Here is a 20466-nt window from a genome sequence, read left to right on the forward strand (position 1 = left end):
TTCTAATTTTTTTTTTTATTTTCCACTAAATGTTGAAATTTCATTAACAGTATTTAACTTGAAGCTAAGACCTTGACATTTTGGTTATTCTGTCAAAAAGGATGGACTAACTGTTGATTTCTCATGTGTCAGTTTCTGAGATCCATGACACAGCAAACACAGTTATCTGTTAATTATCTGACCCTGTGGTCTTCCAACACCACACAAGCAGCATAAGTCAACACCCAAATGTTTTGACAAAGACTTTTCTGTATGTATTTGTCCTAATTTGTGTGAGCATGTGTGAGAGTGTGGACAACTATAGTACAGCCAAAGTACTATTTTTATCTTCCAGCCTCCCTCCCAAGCTGCCGTAGTCATAACACACAACTTGATTACATACTGCAACTACATAAATAAACTAATTAAGCAATTACGATAACCAGTGTTGATTGTTAGAAACATACCTGTTATGTACAACTTCAGCTTGACGCTATCTGCCTGTAATTGCTTGGTCATAAACTGAAAACGCTCATTGTTCAACCAGCCATTACAAACCTATTTCCTCCCAACAAGGCAATTATTATAAGGAAATAGAAATCAGAGATGAGATTGCATTAAGGAACAATGCTTCACTTTTATAAGCTCACATTGTTCCGTGTCATACATACAAATCTAAACACGTTTCTCCCTTTTCTTTAGCAGTTTTAATAGTTCCCTCATACTAATAAATTATCACTCGATGTGTTTGTACTAATAATTCTATTTTAGTTGACAACATATTTGTTTTCCATCAAGAGGTGGTATTCCCTGCAGTGAAAGACAGCAACTGGGATATGCACAAATGGTAAAGTGCCTCTCTGTTCCAGCGATGGAGACTCACAAAGAAATCAATGTCGATGACGAGTGTTTGAAAAACATTCAGACGCACCCTGATAAGGATGAGCAGCTCATCGAGTGTATTAATTTCTTCCAAATAACATCTAAGATGGAATATTAATAAGTTTACGAGAAATTCCTCAATAAACCTATCATGCAGGATTCGGCAGCCATACAAGCAACAATCCGCGAGGTTCAGACGGAGTGTGGGAAGAAGACTTTGAAGTTACCCCACAAGTGTCAATGTACCTTGCAACATTGATCCCCGACGACGGCAATTTCCTTACAGCAATCTTATGTATGTTCGATCAAACCATCCGAAAATGATGGCGACCCAAAACATGAGGAGTCTATTTTAGATGGAGATACGCCTGAAATAAAACGGAGCCTCGTGAATAATGCACACCAGTCGCCTGGCGGGTACACCAAACACAGCATTAAAGAGATATCAACGAGTCTATGTTTAAAGTGATGTAGTCGTGATATTCACATGCTATCTCAAATATGCAGATTTCTCGATGGAGGCTGGTGGATTCGGAGTCAGTACTGAGTGTGAGTCAATTCCAACATGAGAGTGTAATCCCCTGCTAAACTGGCTGACGCTCTATGATGTCGTTAGGCTGTTTTAAAAGACATCAGTCTAACTCTCGCCGTAGTACAAACCAGAAAGAAATAGTCTATGAAAGATGCTAATTTTGAAAATAATAACCCATAAGTGTTATACTGCTAACATGCAACATATGTTATGTAAGAGGGAATGCTTGCAAACCTTGACAGTGATTCCCTTGTGGTAAAAAATATCTTTCCGACCAAATCCTAACTGGGACATTGCTTGAAAGAAGCTCTTTTTGTATGGTAAACTCATCTCATTACAATACTGACAAGCAGATCACATACTCCCTCATGACATTTTGGAACCCTGCACATTATTCAGCAATTTTTAATCTAACGTTTTGCCAAGATTTTGTTGATGATCACCAAAACCTACAATGTTTTCTTATTAAGAAACTCTGGATGTCAGGATTGGTTGTGAATAAGGATTACAAATACTGGATCTGTAAACTCCAGTATGCTTATCTCCAAAGCAGCCCAGTATATGTTTATCACCTTCCATCTACGTACTTTGAATCCGCTGCAAGCTATGTTATCTCAACAAATGATTAAGTGAATTCATGGTTTTTTTGCACTATGTAGCAGCCATGAGTAATTTCAATGCTGGGATTCAAGCCCGGGATCGTCAAAAGTTGGATGCCTTGTCCTCATGACCAACGCCATCTGTGGGCAGACTGCACCCTGCCACACTATCTTCATAACAGACTACACAATAGAGTAACTGTGTCTGAACCAGACAACCATTGGTCAACCACTGGTGATCAATGTCCATTTGTTGTAATATGACAATCAGCCAGGTAACCCACTTAAATCCCATTCACCCTCTGAAGCCATCATGTCTGCTGCCTCTTATTATTTTTGTTGTCCCCAAAGATGATTCTACAAATAAGATAAATCTGCTAAGTTGTTTCTTCCTCTGGTTGTGTTCATCTCCTGCTCCTGTTGCCATAGTAACAATGTGACCCTTGTACCGCCCATCCAAATCCTATTCACCTTCAGCAGCCATCTTGACCAACGAACCCTTGTTGTACAACTGGGATGTTATGAATTATCATTGTATGTTCAATGAATCATAAATCATCTCATATATATGCTTTCCCCAATGAGGATTATGGTCAAGAATAGTCCCCTATGTCTCATGTTGTGTAAGTGTCGCTTGAACTAGAAATGGAAGGTCAGACTCTGGGTCATGTTCGATCTTTTTTTGCTCATACCTTCATCCAGTAACTGCCTGGTCCAGGTTGAATTAACAAGATAATGTGATATAGCTGAATATTGAAGATTCAAGGTTCATACAGAAATTGAACACTAAAATTCAAGGCCTTTTCAAAGCTTTTATAAAGGCTTTCAAGTGGCAGTTTCAAGGCTTTTTAAGGTGAGTTAAAAGCCTTAGTCGGTCAACATATTTTTTTAAATCCAGCATACTATATATTAGTTGTAAGATCTAAAATGCAGTATGAACATCAAACAATTTTCAACAAGATTTATTGTTACAACCAAGAAATAAAATAATTATGTCTGTCATGAATTCTACATGGTCTTTGGCACACAAATCTATCACTATGATTAATCACTCTTAAACTTTTATTTACAAGAAACATGTACACGTCACTTTGCAGAAATTCAAGGCTTTTCAAGCTATTTTGTTTATTTTCAAGGCTTTTTAAGGTTGACACTAATAGTAAAGGCTTTTCATGGGCCCCAAAAGTTCAAGACCTTTCCAAGAGGTGAGCTCCTAGTGACTGCTGACTTGACCACCATTCACTCATGTTACAGTAAAAATGATGCACCGAAGTTTATTCTGTAGACGAGGATGTCAGTCACGAGTGTTATGACACTCCAGCTGTGAAGTCATCCTATAACGCAACAAAATCAGCCATTTAAACTAAAGCTGAGCCTAAATGGAGCAGACCTCCAATCTCCAGCTATTGGACCAGAAATATTCTTTGCACCCCAACCACAAATGCCATTAATGTTCAAATCCCACGACCATTTTCTCACACGTTGCCGCTCTCCCTCAACCTAGTGTCGGAAGGTCATACATGTTTTAAGATGTAACAGCCAAATGATTACCTGGTGTACGAGGCGCCAGACAAACTGGGTCCGAAGGCATCAATTCAGTGATAAAAGGGCAGTCTAATCACTGAGCATGATGTAAAACTAATCAATTGTTCCTTCTCCATGCCTCGACGAACCTCACAGAGGCCATACTTGACTCAACTAGAAAATGTCTATTCAATATACCTCGATGAAGATCCAAGTTAACATTGGTTGTACATGGTACAGTGATACAACCCGGGTACGTAATGTTCGGATTTGTCTCAGGAGATGGGACATCATCTTTGAAGTCAATGTCGTACAGTGAAGGCCATCGTGTTGAAAGCATCCAAACTTTGAAGTGCTCATGATAATGACTTGACTAGCTATAGCATTAATTGGGATAAAAACCAGCAGTTATGAAAATCTGAGTGAGTGGGTTGGGTTTAGCCCTGCTTTGAACAGTGTTCTACTTGTCATGGGTGTGGCAACTTAATGTACATGGAAGTATGGAGATGGAAATTAATGGAAATTAATAACATTGATAAAACCCATGAGAAGGGGTAAGGTACCAAGAAACAATGTGTCATAATTGGAGAGAATTAGGGATTCAAACCCAACATCATCAGATCATGGCATAACTAAGCGAGGCAACTCCTCAAGTCACTATCAACAATGTTAAAACAAATTTCATCCGGTATCATTATCCTTTTGCTTTCAAAACTTTATCTCACATCTTTCAAACACTATAAATACTGCCTCATTGGGAGTGAGTGAGTGAGTTGCGTTTAACAGCGCTTTTACCAGTATTCCAGTTATATAGACGTGTGTCAGCTTAATGTGGGAGGAAAGCCCAAAGTGTTGCAGGTCTCAGACGTTTACCACTTTTGGTGAAACCCACGAGCACAGGTATGGTGCTGACAAACCTAAAAACATAACTGGGACAAATCGGGATTCGAACCCATGATCACAGGTTTCTGGCATGCCCAAGGGACGCAACTCTGCACAGCGAATCGCGGCACCTTACATGACTGGGCCACCTGTGTTCCCCTTGCCCAAATGGAGTCTCAGGGATGAACAGGTCCCCAGTCCCCTGTTTGACAATAATATCGTCCTCCTGAGACATAGATCGATGCTTACACCATTCACAACTGGTTTCACTGGTCCAGGCTGTTAATAGCAAAGCTGTGGTAGTGTTTATTACTGCATTATTCAAAATCATTCACACACTCTATAACTGTCATTGATCACATACTGTGCATGGTACTAATACAGCCAGTTAAAATCTCAAATGAAAATGTATTCATTGAACTGTTGTGCTAAATTTCTTGAATTTAGTGACAGATTTTGAACTTTACGCTGTAGTTCTCATTTATTTATTATCAAAGTAAAGTATTTCATTTCATTTATTATTGACAGAACAACAGTCATATCATATTCTATTTATTGCCTGTATTCTAAAAGGGTTTTACAAACACAGTTTAACATTTTGCTGTACTAGCAAAATTGCAGACCTACAAAACCCAAATGACCTATGAATGTGATTCCACATTTATTCCACTTCAAAGTCAGCAGAGCCAAGAGTAAAACCATTGCACTGCCAATAGTTGAACCAAAACCAATTTGTTTTACTAATTAATTACTGTTTGTTTTTGAAGAATGATATCCACACCCATATCAAGACAAGAGCACACATATTTCAGTGACCTGTGTAAACTCTGCTTGATCAATGAATAGTTAATTATTGATGAAATCAGTCTCCATCGCTCTCTGAACACTCAGTGGAAATCAGGGTTCACGGCTGCTGCCATCCCCGTGTAGCATGCATCATACACTGTGGTCCTGATGGGAGTGCAAAACCACTCAAAAAGTCTAATGTGAGCGTAAGAATGGTCTAGGTTTCATCATAAATGTTTGACATGAAACAAAGTAAATACTGTAATGGTTATAATACAAACTTTCTGCATATTTAAAAACCGGACAGCCAAGATGTAACCCAAAATAGCTTTGTTCTTGGTCATACTAGGCATTTTATGCTGCATTGTGATAAATAATGTAGAGACGATGGGTGAAGCTGTTTGGCAAAACATTAATTCTATAAAAAAGGGAAGACGAATAAAGAATTAAACCATGAGTGTGTTCAACACTGACTGACTGAATAAGACTTCAGAACCAGTTCCCATTGGTTTATGGACTACATGAAACTACAGACTGATGGCTCTCAATCTTACTGCCTGTTTTCTATAATGACCACCCCTCAAGAATAAAATATGTCAGCCATCAAGACAACCTAACCATCTGTGTAAACAGCTATTATCAAACACTAAAATCTACAAAAGCACTACACTGGCACTGTGAATTTAAGTTTTATTGGAAAATGCCCATGTGCTTTTTAGGTCTCATTTTCCTGTTCACAGTACCATATCCACAACTGGGGACATTTCTAAACAGCAACACTTTGGTGTAAGGTCTTTTTAGTGAGAATGTGTAGAGAACAAACTAGCCAATGCATGTAGCTGGAAGTTAAATTGTACAATCTGTTCCTCCGAAGAATGTTTGACAGTAATGTGTAAAAATGCACACACCCTTCTAGCGGATTCCGTATTTTGGAATATTTTTTCAAATTATGCGCAGAAAAAAATTACACCGTACCCCTTCAGCAAGGTGATATGTTTAGTGAATGCGGAGGAATATATACGTATTTATACATAATTAGTGAATGTGGAGGAATCAAAATAATTTAGTATTTACGAAGAAATCAACTATTTTTACAAATAATAAATGTAATAGAATCAATATATTTAGTGAACGTAGAGGAATATACATAGAATTAGTAAATGTGGAGAAATCAATATAGTCATTGAATATGAAGAAATTAATTTAATTTGTGAATGTGGAGAAATCAATATGATTTGTGAATGTGAAGAAATCAACACAGTTTGTGAATGTGGCGAAATCAACACAGTTTGTGAATGTGGCGAAATCAACACAGTTTGTGAATGTGGAGAAATCAACACAGTTTGTGAATGTGGAGAAATCAACACAGTTTGTGAATGTGGAGAAATCAACACAGTTTGTGAATGTGGAGAAATCAACACAGTTTGTGAATGTGGCGAAATCAACACAGTTTTTTGAATGTGGAGAAATCAACACAGTTTGTGAATGTGGAGAAATCAACACAGTTTGTGAATGTGGAGAAATCAACACAGTTTGTGAATGTGGAGAAATCAATATAGTGATAAGAAACTTGTTCAGTACAAATTTGTACTGTTGTAAATGCTGTTGTCCCCAGTACTTCAGTTAGTTTGTGTTATGTGAGAGGTAAGATCACAGTAAAGCAGGTTACATCTTCTACACTAGGACCACTAGGACCACCGAGCCCCAATCTGAACCATCAAACAAAGATTTCTGGCATCACTCGGGGATGCTACTCTAAGCAGAGAATTGCAGCTAGTTTGACGACTGGGCCACCTGGGCCCCCAATTTACCTTGAAGGTACACATGCATGTGGCAGAAACTTCTTTTGCCAGAGTTTCTTCTCAATAAAGCCTGAACGAAACTTGCTATGGCAACTAATAGTACAGTAATGCACTTGACAATAGAAGACCAAGGTTCACATCAGTCTTTCAATACAACTTGCAACACGATACATATATCAAAGATAATTTCATCCCAACCTCACCTAACATGAAAACACATAATCACATTTAGTGATGGGGAAATTAATCATAGCAGTCTGTATGTAATAATTTGATGAAGCCAGTACAGAGGACTGATTGCCTAATCAATACTCTCTACATCTGTCCTGACTTTCACTTATAAAAACAGACATTTTTCTTCTTTAAATTTTGATGTGAATGTGTGACCTATGGTCTTCAAACTTTAAAACATTGCCAACAAGTCAGGGGGCAGAAATGTAATTTAATGCTTTGAAATAACATGATTTAAATAGGTTGCTTCTGATGCACGGGCAACAGTTTTCGAGAGTGAGGCTGAACATGTAAAGGTGAACAGGGTTTAACATAGGGTTTTTGCGTTTTAGCGTGATAGATTATTGGCCCTTCATACAGACATGCATGCACGTGTGTGTGGCTGCTTGTACATGTCAGCACTTGCGCCAGTATTATCCACTCAGATACCATGCCTTAGTTTAACACTGATACCCCACTCAGACACAGCATACGGCCTCTGAACGGACCAGTCCTTGTTTTATGCCCTTAATGACAAGCATCATACTGGGTAACAACAAGTACCATCTGTTATTGTCTCTTGGTATGACATATGGCCCAGGGGACTGAAGCCCTGACCTTCCACTCTCCGATCCACTAGACCACAGAGGCAGTCTTCAATATGAGAAGACTAGAAAACAAAGTCATCATTCCCAGAAAGGCAGCATACATTCCATGGCCTTGCATGCAATCATGAAATAAGCATGACATAAAAAAGTAATTTTTTCAAATGGATATGATTAATGGCATCTTAATGAGTCTCCCACTGACTGCCGGAGCCCATCCTGCTGCCGGAGCTGGTGTGAAGTGACTCAAGTCATGACACCCTGGGATGTAAGTAATTACTTCAGACCAGAAGCAGTGAATGGACATACCTGTGTAGTTATCGGATGGGTGCCCTGCTGGCATATAGAAGTTGATCTCGTGACTCGCCCCTCGGTAGATGATGGACGTCCTCTGTCCCTTTCCCATGCTGTAGCCGACTTCGTAGATCAGTGGCAGGTGCTGGAATAGAAGATGACGGGGTCAGTCCTGACTAGCTAAACCACCTCTCACATCTTTGGTTGTTGTTTGATGAGTCAACACTAGTTTATTTATTTCAAGTAAGCCTGTAAATAATTGAGTTTCAACTATATCATGTAAGCCTGTAAATAATTGAGTTTCAACTATATCATGTAAGCCTGTAAATAATCAAGTCTGGACCTAGCACATCAGTGACCAAAGAGCATAATGATAGTGATGACACACAATCAGTAAAGTCACAGAGTCTGGCTTTCCTAACCCTAGTGTTTTCGGCTCATTTGACAGATTTGATGCACTGAGGGCCAATTCTGCCTTGGAATCCCACTAGGGAAACATGCATGAGATGCAAAGAGGATTCATAACATCCCAGCAGTTCATGAGAGGCAATGAGGTTGGGGATTGGTCGGTCAAGATGGCTGCTGAGTGAGAATAGGAAGGATTTGGATGGGTGATATGGTCACATCGTTACTATGGCAACAGTGGTAGGAGACAAACAAATAACATGGCAGATTCATAAGATGACACAGAGATTTAATCTAGGTTTACAACAAAACCTCTTCTGGTTTAAAGACTTCTTTAGTTCCTTTTTTGTTCCAGTCAGTTTCAACAGTTTCTATAGTAACGTGACTTTCCATAACATTAGCTGAAGTGAGTTTGATGTAATGTTTTTTTAGATATTGCAACAAATAAGAATCGAAATGTTTGACTAACCTCATCTTTCCATTCCAGACAGAAGACAGTGAACTGGGTGTCCATCTCAATTCCAGTCAGTGGTCGCACAGAGCATGTGCCCTTGCTGGGACTCCGATTGACATGGAAGTATATCTCAGCCCAGGACGCCTCCATACCTGCAAATAACATCACCGACCTTTTACATTGTGTCAATGCTGTTTCCCTCACAACATCACCAAACTTTTACATCATTTCAATACTGTTCCCCTCACATCACCAACCTTTTACATCATTTCAATACTGTTCCCCTCACAACATCACAGCTACATGTGGTCCAAACTTTAATATTGTGCCAATACTGTTCCCCTCACAACATCACCAAACTTTTATATTGTGCCAGTACTGTTCCCCTCACATCACCAACCTTTTACATCATTTCAATACTGTTCCCCTCACAACATCACAGTTACATGTGGTCCAAACTTTTGCCCTCTCAACATCACAGTTACATCCCCTCTCTACCCTTCAAGATATCACTACCATTCCTTCAAGATGTCACTACCGTTCCTTCAAGGTGTCACTACTCTCCAAGATGTTGAGAGGCCAAAACTGTTCCCTTCAAGATGTCAAGATGTCTATATTGTTCCCTTCAAGACGTCAAGATGTCAATACTGTTCCCTTCAAGACGTCAATACTATTCCCTTCAAGACGTCAATACTGTTCCCTTCTAGACGTCAAGACGTCAATACTGTTCCCTTCATTATGTCAAGATGTCAATACTGTTGCATCTGGCTAATTAAGGCTCCTCCAGTTTCAAAGATGCGCTTTTTACAAGGTAAATATCAAACCTCACTTTTTCCCACTGACATAATTTTCCAAAGTACTATCGACTACTACCAACTTTCAGGGGACTAACAAACATTTAGCACTGTAAATTCATAGACATCAATGGTGACAATGACTAGCAGAAATTTTTCATTGATGCTTTCTTAAACGTGAAAGTCAGCTGCCAAGCTTGTCACAAGACTGTGGGCACTGATGTCAAATACTGACAATCAAACAAGCCCTACAATTATACTCTGGTATTAACAGGGAGGCGTGAAAAACTGACATCAAAGATGAGGATCAGATGGACTGCATCTCAAATATTGAATGTTCCTCGGCAAAAATGTTTGACTCTATTACAAGGGACAATCTATGAAGCAACATACGTTCTTGTGAAATATGTTCCAGCAGAAGAAATACTGACACAGGCAAGCATAGAATCGAGTAATTGGCTTAATTTCCTGGGAAAACATTGTATTTTGACCGATCTTGCATTCATTTCCTTCACAATTCATCACTCCAGAGACTATCTTTCATGTTCTCACATCTCGCAATATTCTCCAGTTATCACCATGATGAGACTGCAACCTCTCCCTACACAAGTATAGTTAAGCAATACAATATCACAAAGCAGAAAGCCCTTCATATCCCTGCCTCTGCATATTGACCCAAATCAAAACAATCCCTGTGGATTTTGGCGTTGGTAGCTTGATCAATTTCGTCTACATTTCAAAGTGGTTGGATCGGAATATCCACAAATACCTCCTAATGAACAAATACCCTGTACATGTCCATTATCGCGCAAACCAGCAAAGAATTAGGATGATGTTGGATGTCAATTAATTTCTAGTTCCTGTGCCACCTCTAAATCATGTCCGCTACGCAGCGAGTCTGAGTTCAGGGCACATACTTGTCAGTCAGGCACATTCCAGAGGGCAGATTGTTGGTTTAGTCCTGTCATTAATATCGTTAATAATCAGCAATATTGTGGCCGGTATTTGCAGACAAACATCACAAGGTTCAAATTGCGATAAGAACATCCATTTCGCTGTTTCCACAGCCGATTGAGGAAGATTCTGTGTTAAATTTTCCCCACATAGCCCATATGTTAGTGTCCAAGTATTTCCCTTTCCCTCTGGCTATGAACACAATGCCTATGTGTGTAATACTGTCTGAACAAGTTTTCTTTGTTTTTTAAAAATCATCTCTTTTCAGAACTGTTAACCTCTCAAACTCTCAGTTCTTTAATCACTCTATGAGTGCATGTATCTTAGAAAATCAACATCAATTTTAGCATTCATTTACAAAATCAAGGCAATCATCACAGTTTTCAAGGCCAAAAATGTGCTTTTAAACAGATTAACATGACATATATAATTTCAATATCAGAATGGCATAATTAACACTGTACTCAGCAATATTTCAGCTATTTGACAGCAGTCTGTAAATAATCAAATCTGAACAAGAGAAGTGAGTGATTGATATTATGAGCATGGATCTACAAATTGGGATATGATGACATGCATCAACCAAGTCAGCAAGCCTGACCACCCGATCCTGTTAGTGGCCCCTTACAACAAACATAGTCACCTCTTACATCAAGCATTGGTTGCTAATTCTAACCAGGATTTTCACGGGTCGCATCATTTGTAAGTACATCCCAATACACCAGGGTTTTCAGTAGTATCTATTAATCAAGTAATGGACTGATCTCACGCAACATGTGCCATCATCATCGATTATCAGAAAGAAAATAGTTTTGTTTGTTTGTTTGTTGTTTAATGCTGCCCTCAGCAGTATTCCAGCTATATGATGGTGGTCTGTAATTAAGCAAGTCTGGACCAGACAATCCAGTGATTGACATCATGAACATTGATCCATGCAATTGGGATCGATGACATGCATCAACCAAGTTAGTGAGCCTGACCACCCGATCCCGTTAGTCGCCTCTTACGAAAGAAAATAGTAATAAAGAATGTATACTTATTTCAAAGCAGAGTTAACAACAAATGTCAAATTCAATGCCTTTTCAAGAATCTTTATCAAATTTTAAAGCCTTTTCAAGGCTTGATACTTCCTCCTTCATCAGGTGATGAAGGAGTAAGTATATACTCGAAATGTTATGTTCCTCATGATAAAGAAGTTGACATCCATAAATTCTCTTTCTTATGTGTATCACTTCTAAATGCCCAACAAAGACTTGAGGTTGACTTGGATTTAAATTTCCATTTGAATTCACCTCAGCATATAATTAATGTTACGTATAAATTCTCAAAATCCCACTTTTTTTAGAAATACTATCATGGTCACTAAGACTTCATACTATGGCATCATGGAGCACGATACCTATTGTCTGTAATGACTGAAACTGATTTCTACTAACAATGAAGCCACATGACTTTAGTGCACAATTTGCTATGCCAAGACACACCAAATACAGTGGAATTAGCATTCAAAATATCATTGTAAAAGGTCGGTAAACATTGCATAGCAGTGCACAGCATTCATTTGGCAATGATGTCTTCATAACTCTTGGAATAGTTTGATGACTGACTTATTAAAAATGTAATTCAACATCAAGGAGTTGAAATTCATAACAATTATGATCACAAATCATAATTGTTATCATCTCAGCAAATACTGATTCTAATAATTCAACACCATAATATCCCACAGAGAGCAACAAAATGTTCACAGGAGACTCCTCTGTGAAAGTATTACGAATTAACCAAAAACTGTCGGACAAAAAGTGGGAAAATCCTATCAGATAATCTCAATCTAATGTCCACATCTTTTCAAGCAGAAATGCCGATATTGACAAAGCTGGCCCTGATATTGACACACAGTGGCAATTGTCCCCGTGATGGCCAGCACTGATTAGGTTACCAAAGGTGTAAATGTCTAAACATAGAACTAATGACTGAACCACTTCATTTCCTGCAGCTGCTTGGCAAACACAGGAATTAAGACAATTTTGACCCAAGATACACAAATCAGTTAAATGTGACACCACCTCCCTCCAAATAAGATTTTTACAAGCAGGCCGTAAACCTTCTAAACTGTGACAAGGTTAACAATTTGGTAGAGCTACAGACTTGTCGAAGTGTGATTACAAATGCTGTATTGTGTGTATAGACAGTCTGCTGACGCTACACATTCAGGATAGAGTTAAACCTGGGTGTCCCAGGCTCTGCTGATGTCAGAAACATCATTTATGATACCCATGTTTTAGTGTTTAACACAAAAACAACTCTGGGAGAACTCTCTTTCACATCCCCTGTAAAGATCCTTCATGTCTTTACTTTCTAGCCACATAGTCAAAAAATTGTAGTGACATTCTCTTTCAGAATATCAGTTTTACAGATATATTGAACATAGCGAAGTCAGCCTATGAGTGATGTTGTCTAGGTGTTAGGAGAACATTGTCACACAACACAGCAAGATCAAGTAATTTCTGATGAATCTGGTGTTTATTGGTAATTTTATCCCACCATCACAGATGGCAATAATCAGATTCCTTAGAAATTCCTCTCTCCACAACAGCGTTGTACCACAGAGATCTGACTTCGCGGTTACCAGAAATAATTGAGAGGTTTACAGCAGGGAGAAGGTGACATGCATGGGTCAGTCTTCGGAGGAGCGGGCATATTTACCTTGGGCTTTGGCCGAGACCTGGACAACGTAGGTCCAGTTCTGGGGGAGGTAACCAGGCTTGATGACCAGGGACTGTTTGTCTAGCCCCGTGTATGTTTGATTTGCCGGCAGTGGGATGGGGACCCTGGGGCTGCTGGAGATGTGCTGCTTGTAGGGGCTGGGCTTCTTTCCTGAGATCAGAACCTTGTCTCTGCCAGAAGAAGCACCTGCAGGAAGGGAGGCATCAGTTCAGACACAGACAACAGTCACACTCATCTGGGGTGAGGTGATGTTGGGAGGATGAGGGAGATGGTTCAGACACGGACAACAGGGAGAGTCACACTCATCTGGGGTGAGGTGATGTTGGGAGGATGAGGGAGATGGTTCAGACACAGACAACAGGGTGAGTCAGATTCATCTGGGGTGAGGGGATGTTGGGAGGATGAGGGAGATGGTTCAGACACAGACAACAGGGTGAGTCACACTCATCTGGGGTGAGGGGATGTTGGGAGGATGAGGGAGATGGTTCAGACACGGACAACAGGGTGAGTCAGATTCATCTGGGGTGAGGGGATGTTTGGAGGATGAGGGAGATGGTTCAGACACAGACAACAGGGTGAGTCACACTCATCTGGGGTGAGGGGATGTTGGGAGGATGAGGGAGATGGTTCAGACACAGACAACAGGGTGAGTCAGATTCATCTGGGGTGAGGGGATGTTGGGAGGATGAGGGAGATGGTTCAGACACAGACAACAGGGTGAGTCAGATTCATCTGGGGTGAGGTGATGTTGGAAGGATGAGGGAGATGGTTCAGACACGGACAACAGGGAGTCAGATTCATCTGGGGTGAGGTGATGTTGGGGGATGAGGGAGATGGTTCAGACACGGACAACGGGATGAGTCACACTCATCTGGGGTGAGGGGATGTTGGGAGGATATGGGAGACAGTTCAGACACAGACAACAGGGTGAGTCAGATTCATCTGGGGTGAGGTGATGTTGGAAGGATGTGGGAGATGGTTCAGACACAGACAACAGGGTGAGTCAGATTCATCTGGGGTGAGGTGATGTTGGGGGATGAGGGAGACAGTTCAAAAACGGGTTGAGTGGACTGTAGAGGTTTGGCTTAAGTGGATGGACAGTGTACATCTACCCGAGGCAAGAGAGTTAACTGACTATAAAAGTCCAGTTTCCACCCTTGACGAACTAGGCTGGTATTATGGAGTTATATTTTGGCTGGACTAACAAGTCTATGCATAGTCCAATCACTATCGTGCCACGAAATCAAAATCCGGTTCGTAAACTGTCATGCAGATTTTGGTCGATTTGCAGGATTTGCAAAGCATGTGCACTGATAACTCTTTGTCAAGAGATATTTCTAAAAAGCCAGTTAACTCTCTTCTCGGGGAGATGGACAGTGTAAGGGTTGCTTAAATCTTAACAATTGAAAAAATAGGGGATGTTGAAACATACCTTCATTAATTCCACTGCTACTGTGTTGTGGCCGCCCTGAAGTAGACAAACAAATATGCTTTCACTTGTGTTTGTTTTTTTCAATGAAATGTGGAAAAAAAGTATTTTAAAAAATCTGATAACCAAAATATTACCCTTAGAAACCGAAGAATCACTCACCAAAAGGTCTCTTGCCATAGATGCCCTCTCCCACAACTTGAGGCACGACATTGTCTGCTTCTGTTGGCCACAAATACAGAACACTTACAATTGTTGTCAGTCAAAAATCTCCAAACACAACATTCTTGAAAATCTATACAATCTAAGATAACATCAAACAAACTATCCTGTCTGACACACCAAGATGTCTTTTAATCATGCAACCAGCAATATTCCACTAAAATGATGACAGACTGTAAACAAGCATGTCCTGATCAGGCTACTATAGGTAGTCATCCTTGTAATTCTTTAGGATGAACTGCCGCATACATATTTCTAAAATGGGAAACAAAGCTCTGGTCTGCTGAACAGGCTTGAAAGCAGTCAATGCTTCGTGTAGTGAGGTCTTGAGGGGGCAAACCAGAGGCTAATAGTAAGAGCATCCTGGGCAGTTCAGTACATTTGTCAGATTGGGAATCGGTCTTTCAAAATGGCCTCTCATCAATGTACCTAGCAGTGGCGACTTTGTGACCACACAATCCCCATTTCAGTTGTCTGTGACAAGAAGCATAAATACTGGTAGAACTGCCCTCAAGTCCCTGCTTATTCACATGTTCACAATGAAAGTTCAGTAATCACCTTTATTCTCAGCGGGGTCTTTATTAAACATTTGGCTGCAACCAGGCAGTCCTCTGTTCCGAGGCATTGACTCTGTTATTTCTGAATGGAAAGATTAAATGTATGACATTGACAACATCAATCTGCACAAATCAGGAGTATCTGAAGCAAGGCAGGGTAACAAAAAGTACCATTCTTTGATATGAGTGAGTGAGTGAGTGTGGTTTTACACCGCTTTTAGCAATATTCCAGCAATATGGGCTGAAATAAGCTTCACACATTGTACACGTTGGGAATCGAACCCTGGTCTTTGATGTGATGAGTGAACGCTTTAACCACAAGGCTACCCGACCGCCCCTTCTTTGATAAGACATGGCCAGGGCATCTACCACTGACGTTCCACTCTCTGGGCAGATGCTCGATCCAAGTGACCGAGTGGATTGAAGAGGTGTGGGTTGAGTCGATTGGGTTAGGTGGATTGATGATTGAATAGTTTGATTGGAATTGGGTTGTATGTATTGACGAGGTGTGGCTTGGGAGGGAGGCTGTTGTGAGGGTTGGTTTGATATGGGATCTTGAAACATACCTTCATTGATCCCACTGGTAATGACTTGTGGCCGGCCTGAAATAGAGGAACACAATATGCTTTCACTTGAGTTCTTGTTTTTCATGAAAATTTGGAAAAAGAAGCTGTTCCTAAAAAGGCTTTGATTACCAAAAATTACCCATTGACATTTCACTCACCAAAAGGTCTCTTGCCAGAGGTGCCCTCCCCCACAACTTGAGGCACGCCATTGTCTGCTTCTGTTTACATAAAACTTACAGTTAGCATCCTTCATAAATCTCCAAACACAACATTCTTGAAAATGTATATATCTTATATTATATCAGACAAACTATCCTGCCTGAATCTATTAGTGTAAACACTTTTCCCCAACATACCCTCACCCACTATCTAAGAACTCATTTTTTCCCCAAATGAACCAAGCCCTAAAAGATAAAGTCCTGAAACACTTATTTGGATTGCAAAGAATGAACGAGAGCATTCCATGAAAAAATGGAATCACCACTAGGGCGGGTATGAGTCCATATTTACTACCCGGTTACCCGAGCCCCAATTACCTGATTCTACCCGGGTATCTGTAGTAGGTCACAAGAGTTGCGTACATAACGTATGATTGGAAATTGTTAGGTAACCATGGAGTTTTATTGTTATTGTCATTAACAATATATGACATGGTCAACCACAGCTCCAGTGGGTACCTGGGTCCAACAACAACCCACCTGATCCGAGTACTTGAGTTACCCGTCCATGCCCTACCCCTTAATATGGCTCACTGGCCCTGTTTATCCATACAAGCCTATCCTCAACTCCAGTTAGGTAGAATGGTACAATGGTACAATGGTATTTTCCAAGGTACAACTCACTTCTTGGTCTCTGTCTTCCATTGCTGAGCCCTTCTTGTAGTAGGTCAAGGTGAAGGTCATCTCCAACTACAAAAAGACACAATCAGTTAGACTCATAGAAAGTAGGTATCAAAAAAGTGACATATAGTGAGTGAAACAGGGAATCTCACCCAAATTACTTTCAACATGAGTCAATAAAAGCTAAATGTCTGAGGCTAGACTGCCCTCAAATCCTTGCCTATTGAGATGTTTATAATCAATGATTCGTAATCACCTGTATTCTCAGCCAGGTCTTCATTAAACATCTGGCCACAGCCAGGGAGTCCTCTGTTTCGAGGCACTGACTCTGTTATTTCTAAATGAAAAAAATTTAAATGTTTCAAACAAATATTAGCAACATAAATCTTAACCAGCCGGGACTATCTGAAGCATCATTCATACAGGACCACTATAAACACAAATAATTCCTTCTTGATACCTTAAACCAAACATCAGAACTGAACTGAAACTTATTTCAATCTCTCCTATGCCAAACCTGACGTGGGATCATAATCAGGATCATAATCAGTAGGACAATCAGATCTGACCCCATCATGATTGGATCCTGCTGTGACAAAGGGACACAAAGAATTTCTTAGATATGTGTCAGACAGAATACCTATTTCTTTATTTGTACAAGTCACTACAGATCTTCTAAAATACATCAACCCAACATGACACAGGTGACAGGCAGGGTTGTCATGCTACACCCACCTCACATATCAATATAATACTCATCACACACAATACCTAATCTTCATCACTTTAGCGTGAGCTTCTCCATGTTCTATGCATTCTGGCAAACAATAGCTTGCTGCTATCCACAGTTTGTGTATAATTCAAATGATTGGTAATTTAGACCCGTTCTAATAGTATCAAGCAATCAAAATCAGTATGTGATAGTAGTAATCAGGCCGAGTCCTTATACATTATTATCAAATAAATATTACTGTTTCGAAAATCTATGCAGAACTATGAATCAGTTCATGGGTAGACGCAACATGCATCATTTTGTCAGGTGTGAATTCGCGATGCATCGATACAACAGTGAATCGTGACACCCCAAGCCTACAGAACTCAATGCAAGTAAATCCATGGTACTCACTCCGTGTTGTAGAGGACGGGATGGATGGTGATGTTGGGGCCTCAGGGGGCACAGTGGATGTGGTTGTCAGGCCAGTTTTCTTTATCCATGATGCTACTGACAATACCAATGAGAGCTGACCACTTGCTTCCTCGGGTTTGCAGTCACTCCGATAATCTTGCTCAGGTTCTGAGAAGCTGTTCTCAATCAAGGATATCTTCCAAGTGTATGTCAGATTGTTGGGGCAGTTGATGCATTCAGTCCTCAGGGAGATCTTCTCGTCCATGTTTACAAGGCCTCCTCTGCATTGGTGGCAACTTATCTTTAAGCTGAAGTATAACAAGGACAAGTGAGTGAGTTTGGTTTTAAGCCGCTTTTAGCAATATTCCAGCAATATCATGGCCAGGGACACCAGAAATAGGCTTCACACATTGTACACATGTTGGGATTCGAACCCGGGTCTTCGACGTGATGAGCGAACACTTTAACCACTAGGCTACCCCACCGCCCCATAACAAGGAAGAAAGTTATCACAAGTTCTGGTATTACTTGGGACACGGATGTACTTGATTATGGTTCTAGGTTCACACCATACCTGTGCTCGCGGATTTCACCAAAGTGGTAAACATCCCTTGGGGCTTTCCCACCACATTAAGCTGACATGCCATGACAATAACCTGTTCCATGATACCAACAACGTGAGGTCAGGTATCAAAATGATACAAATCTATAAAAGGGGTGACATGTAAACTGCTGAAGTACAAAATCACTGTTTTATTAATTGGCTCAATTCTACTTTGAAATTCTATGATGTTGAAGATTTAAATGTTTCCTTAACAAGCATGTCAAATGACAAGTTTTCATGTATCGTATCATGTACTGAATCGCGATTAAGATCATATTATGAGGTGTATCATAACAGCCCTACTTAATACAGATAGGGAGCGACATAAAACCACCAAACAAGTGGTCGATAGCATGAGTAGCAATCCACAAGGCACGATGGCACAAATCAGGCAGGTCAGACATTGTAGCCATCCGATTCTATCAGTCAGCTCTCCCTACTAACATGGAGTACTGGAGCCTATTCCAACCCAGAATCTCCACTGCAGTATAAATCAGAAAAAGAAATTTCACGTTTTCTGTCAAAACACTGCATATGCCTGAAGATTAAGAACTATTATTTTTTACTTACATACTGCATTAAACTAAATGGTTACAACAAATCATTGAGTCATTGCATGGGAAGATAATGCAGCCAGTCTAAGAACCTATGTTTGCTGTTTGTGATCTTCATGAAAACAAGGAGACGCCAATACCATCCAGCATACTGATCCTCCTCTACTTCTGGATGCACTGAGTTACCTCCCCTGGTCTTTATGCAATGTGTATAATGAGCATACAGTATCATTAACAAAGGAATTGATTTTAGAATGTAACAAATACTCTGGACCTCGTTAGTCGACAGTAGATTTTCCGTTAGAAACGTTATTTACAAATACCAAGATTAACGAATGAATTGTTCCTTGTTAATAAGTGGTCATTCCTTACGGTAACTACATGGAAAGCATGTTTCTGAACTATGGAAACATTTCTTTAAAATAATTGTAATTTTTGAAAAGAACCTATGCTGTTTTCATGAGGGACAGTTGCACAGATTAAACTCTTATGTTTCTTCTTTGAGAGGCATTTAGAAGTTGGAGTACTAAGTAAGGATAGGAATTTATGGATAACCAACTTCTTTATTACATTTTGGTGTTGGTTCTACACACTGTTATCATCACTTGCTTGATAACGGTGTTAGAACCTACACCGAAACGTCGCTCTTAATTGTAATAAAGAAGTTGGTTATCCATAAATTCCTATCCTTACTTAACTCTGAGGTTGTTTTCAAGTTCTTAACATACAAATGAGTGAGTGAGTGAGTGAGTGAGTGAGTGAGTGGAACAAGACTATGACATGACAAGCCAATGCAAAATCTATTTGTCTGTATCAATAATATGTACTTAAAAATAATTGTACAAGGGAACCCATGAATATTAAAGGAACACTCTAATCAGTGAATTGTTTAGATTAAAGAGGATGAGTATTGACTGCAAGAGCTGAGCATGGAATGAGGATGGCACAGGTATGGTGATTGTTTTGTTAAATACAAGCTCTGGGGACTGAGACTAGGAACTGAGCAGCCCGATAGCCCACTGGTTAAGGTGTTATCTCATCAAAACTAACCCAGGTTTTATTCCAAAAATTGGTTCACTTTGTGAAGCCCATTTCCACTCACCCTGCTGTGTTTTTACCAACACAATAACATTTGGATAG

The 20466-nt window shown here is 40.0% G+C and overlaps 1 protein-coding gene across 3 annotated transcripts in view; it reads right to left on the reverse strand.

Annotated features, from left to right (window-relative positions):
* Nucleotides 1-20466, reverse strand: part of LOC139473393 (polycystin-1-like protein 1) — a 235293-nt gene that overhangs the window by 70779 nt on the left and 144048 nt on the right. For all 3 annotated transcript variants that reach the window (XM_071255959.1, XM_071255957.1, XM_071255956.1), the window contains exons 25-35: nt 18169-18476; nt 17299-17379; nt 17046-17111; nt 16362-16421; nt 16204-16239; nt 15639-15719; nt 15021-15080; nt 14862-14897; nt 13409-13615; nt 8970-9106; nt 8111-8240 (exon numbers count right to left, since the gene is read on the reverse strand). In XM_071255959.1, coding sequence (XP_071112060.1) covers nt 8111-8240; nt 8970-9106; nt 13409-13615; nt 14862-14897; nt 15021-15080; nt 15639-15719; nt 16204-16239; nt 16362-16421; nt 17046-17111; nt 17299-17379; nt 18169-18476 — 1202 coding nt within the window. The remainder of the gene's footprint in view (nt 1-8110; nt 8241-8969; nt 9107-13408; nt 13616-14861; nt 14898-15020; nt 15081-15638; nt 15720-16203; nt 16240-16361; nt 16422-17045; nt 17112-17298; nt 17380-18168; nt 18477-20466) is intronic.

This window comes from Haliotis cracherodii, unplaced genomic scaffold, assembly GCF_022045235.1.
Source record: "Haliotis cracherodii isolate W230 unplaced genomic scaffold, xgHalCrac1.p SCAF_28, whole genome shotgun sequence".
Lineage (NCBI taxonomy): Eukaryota > Metazoa > Mollusca > Gastropoda > Lepetellida > Haliotidae > Haliotis > Haliotis cracherodii.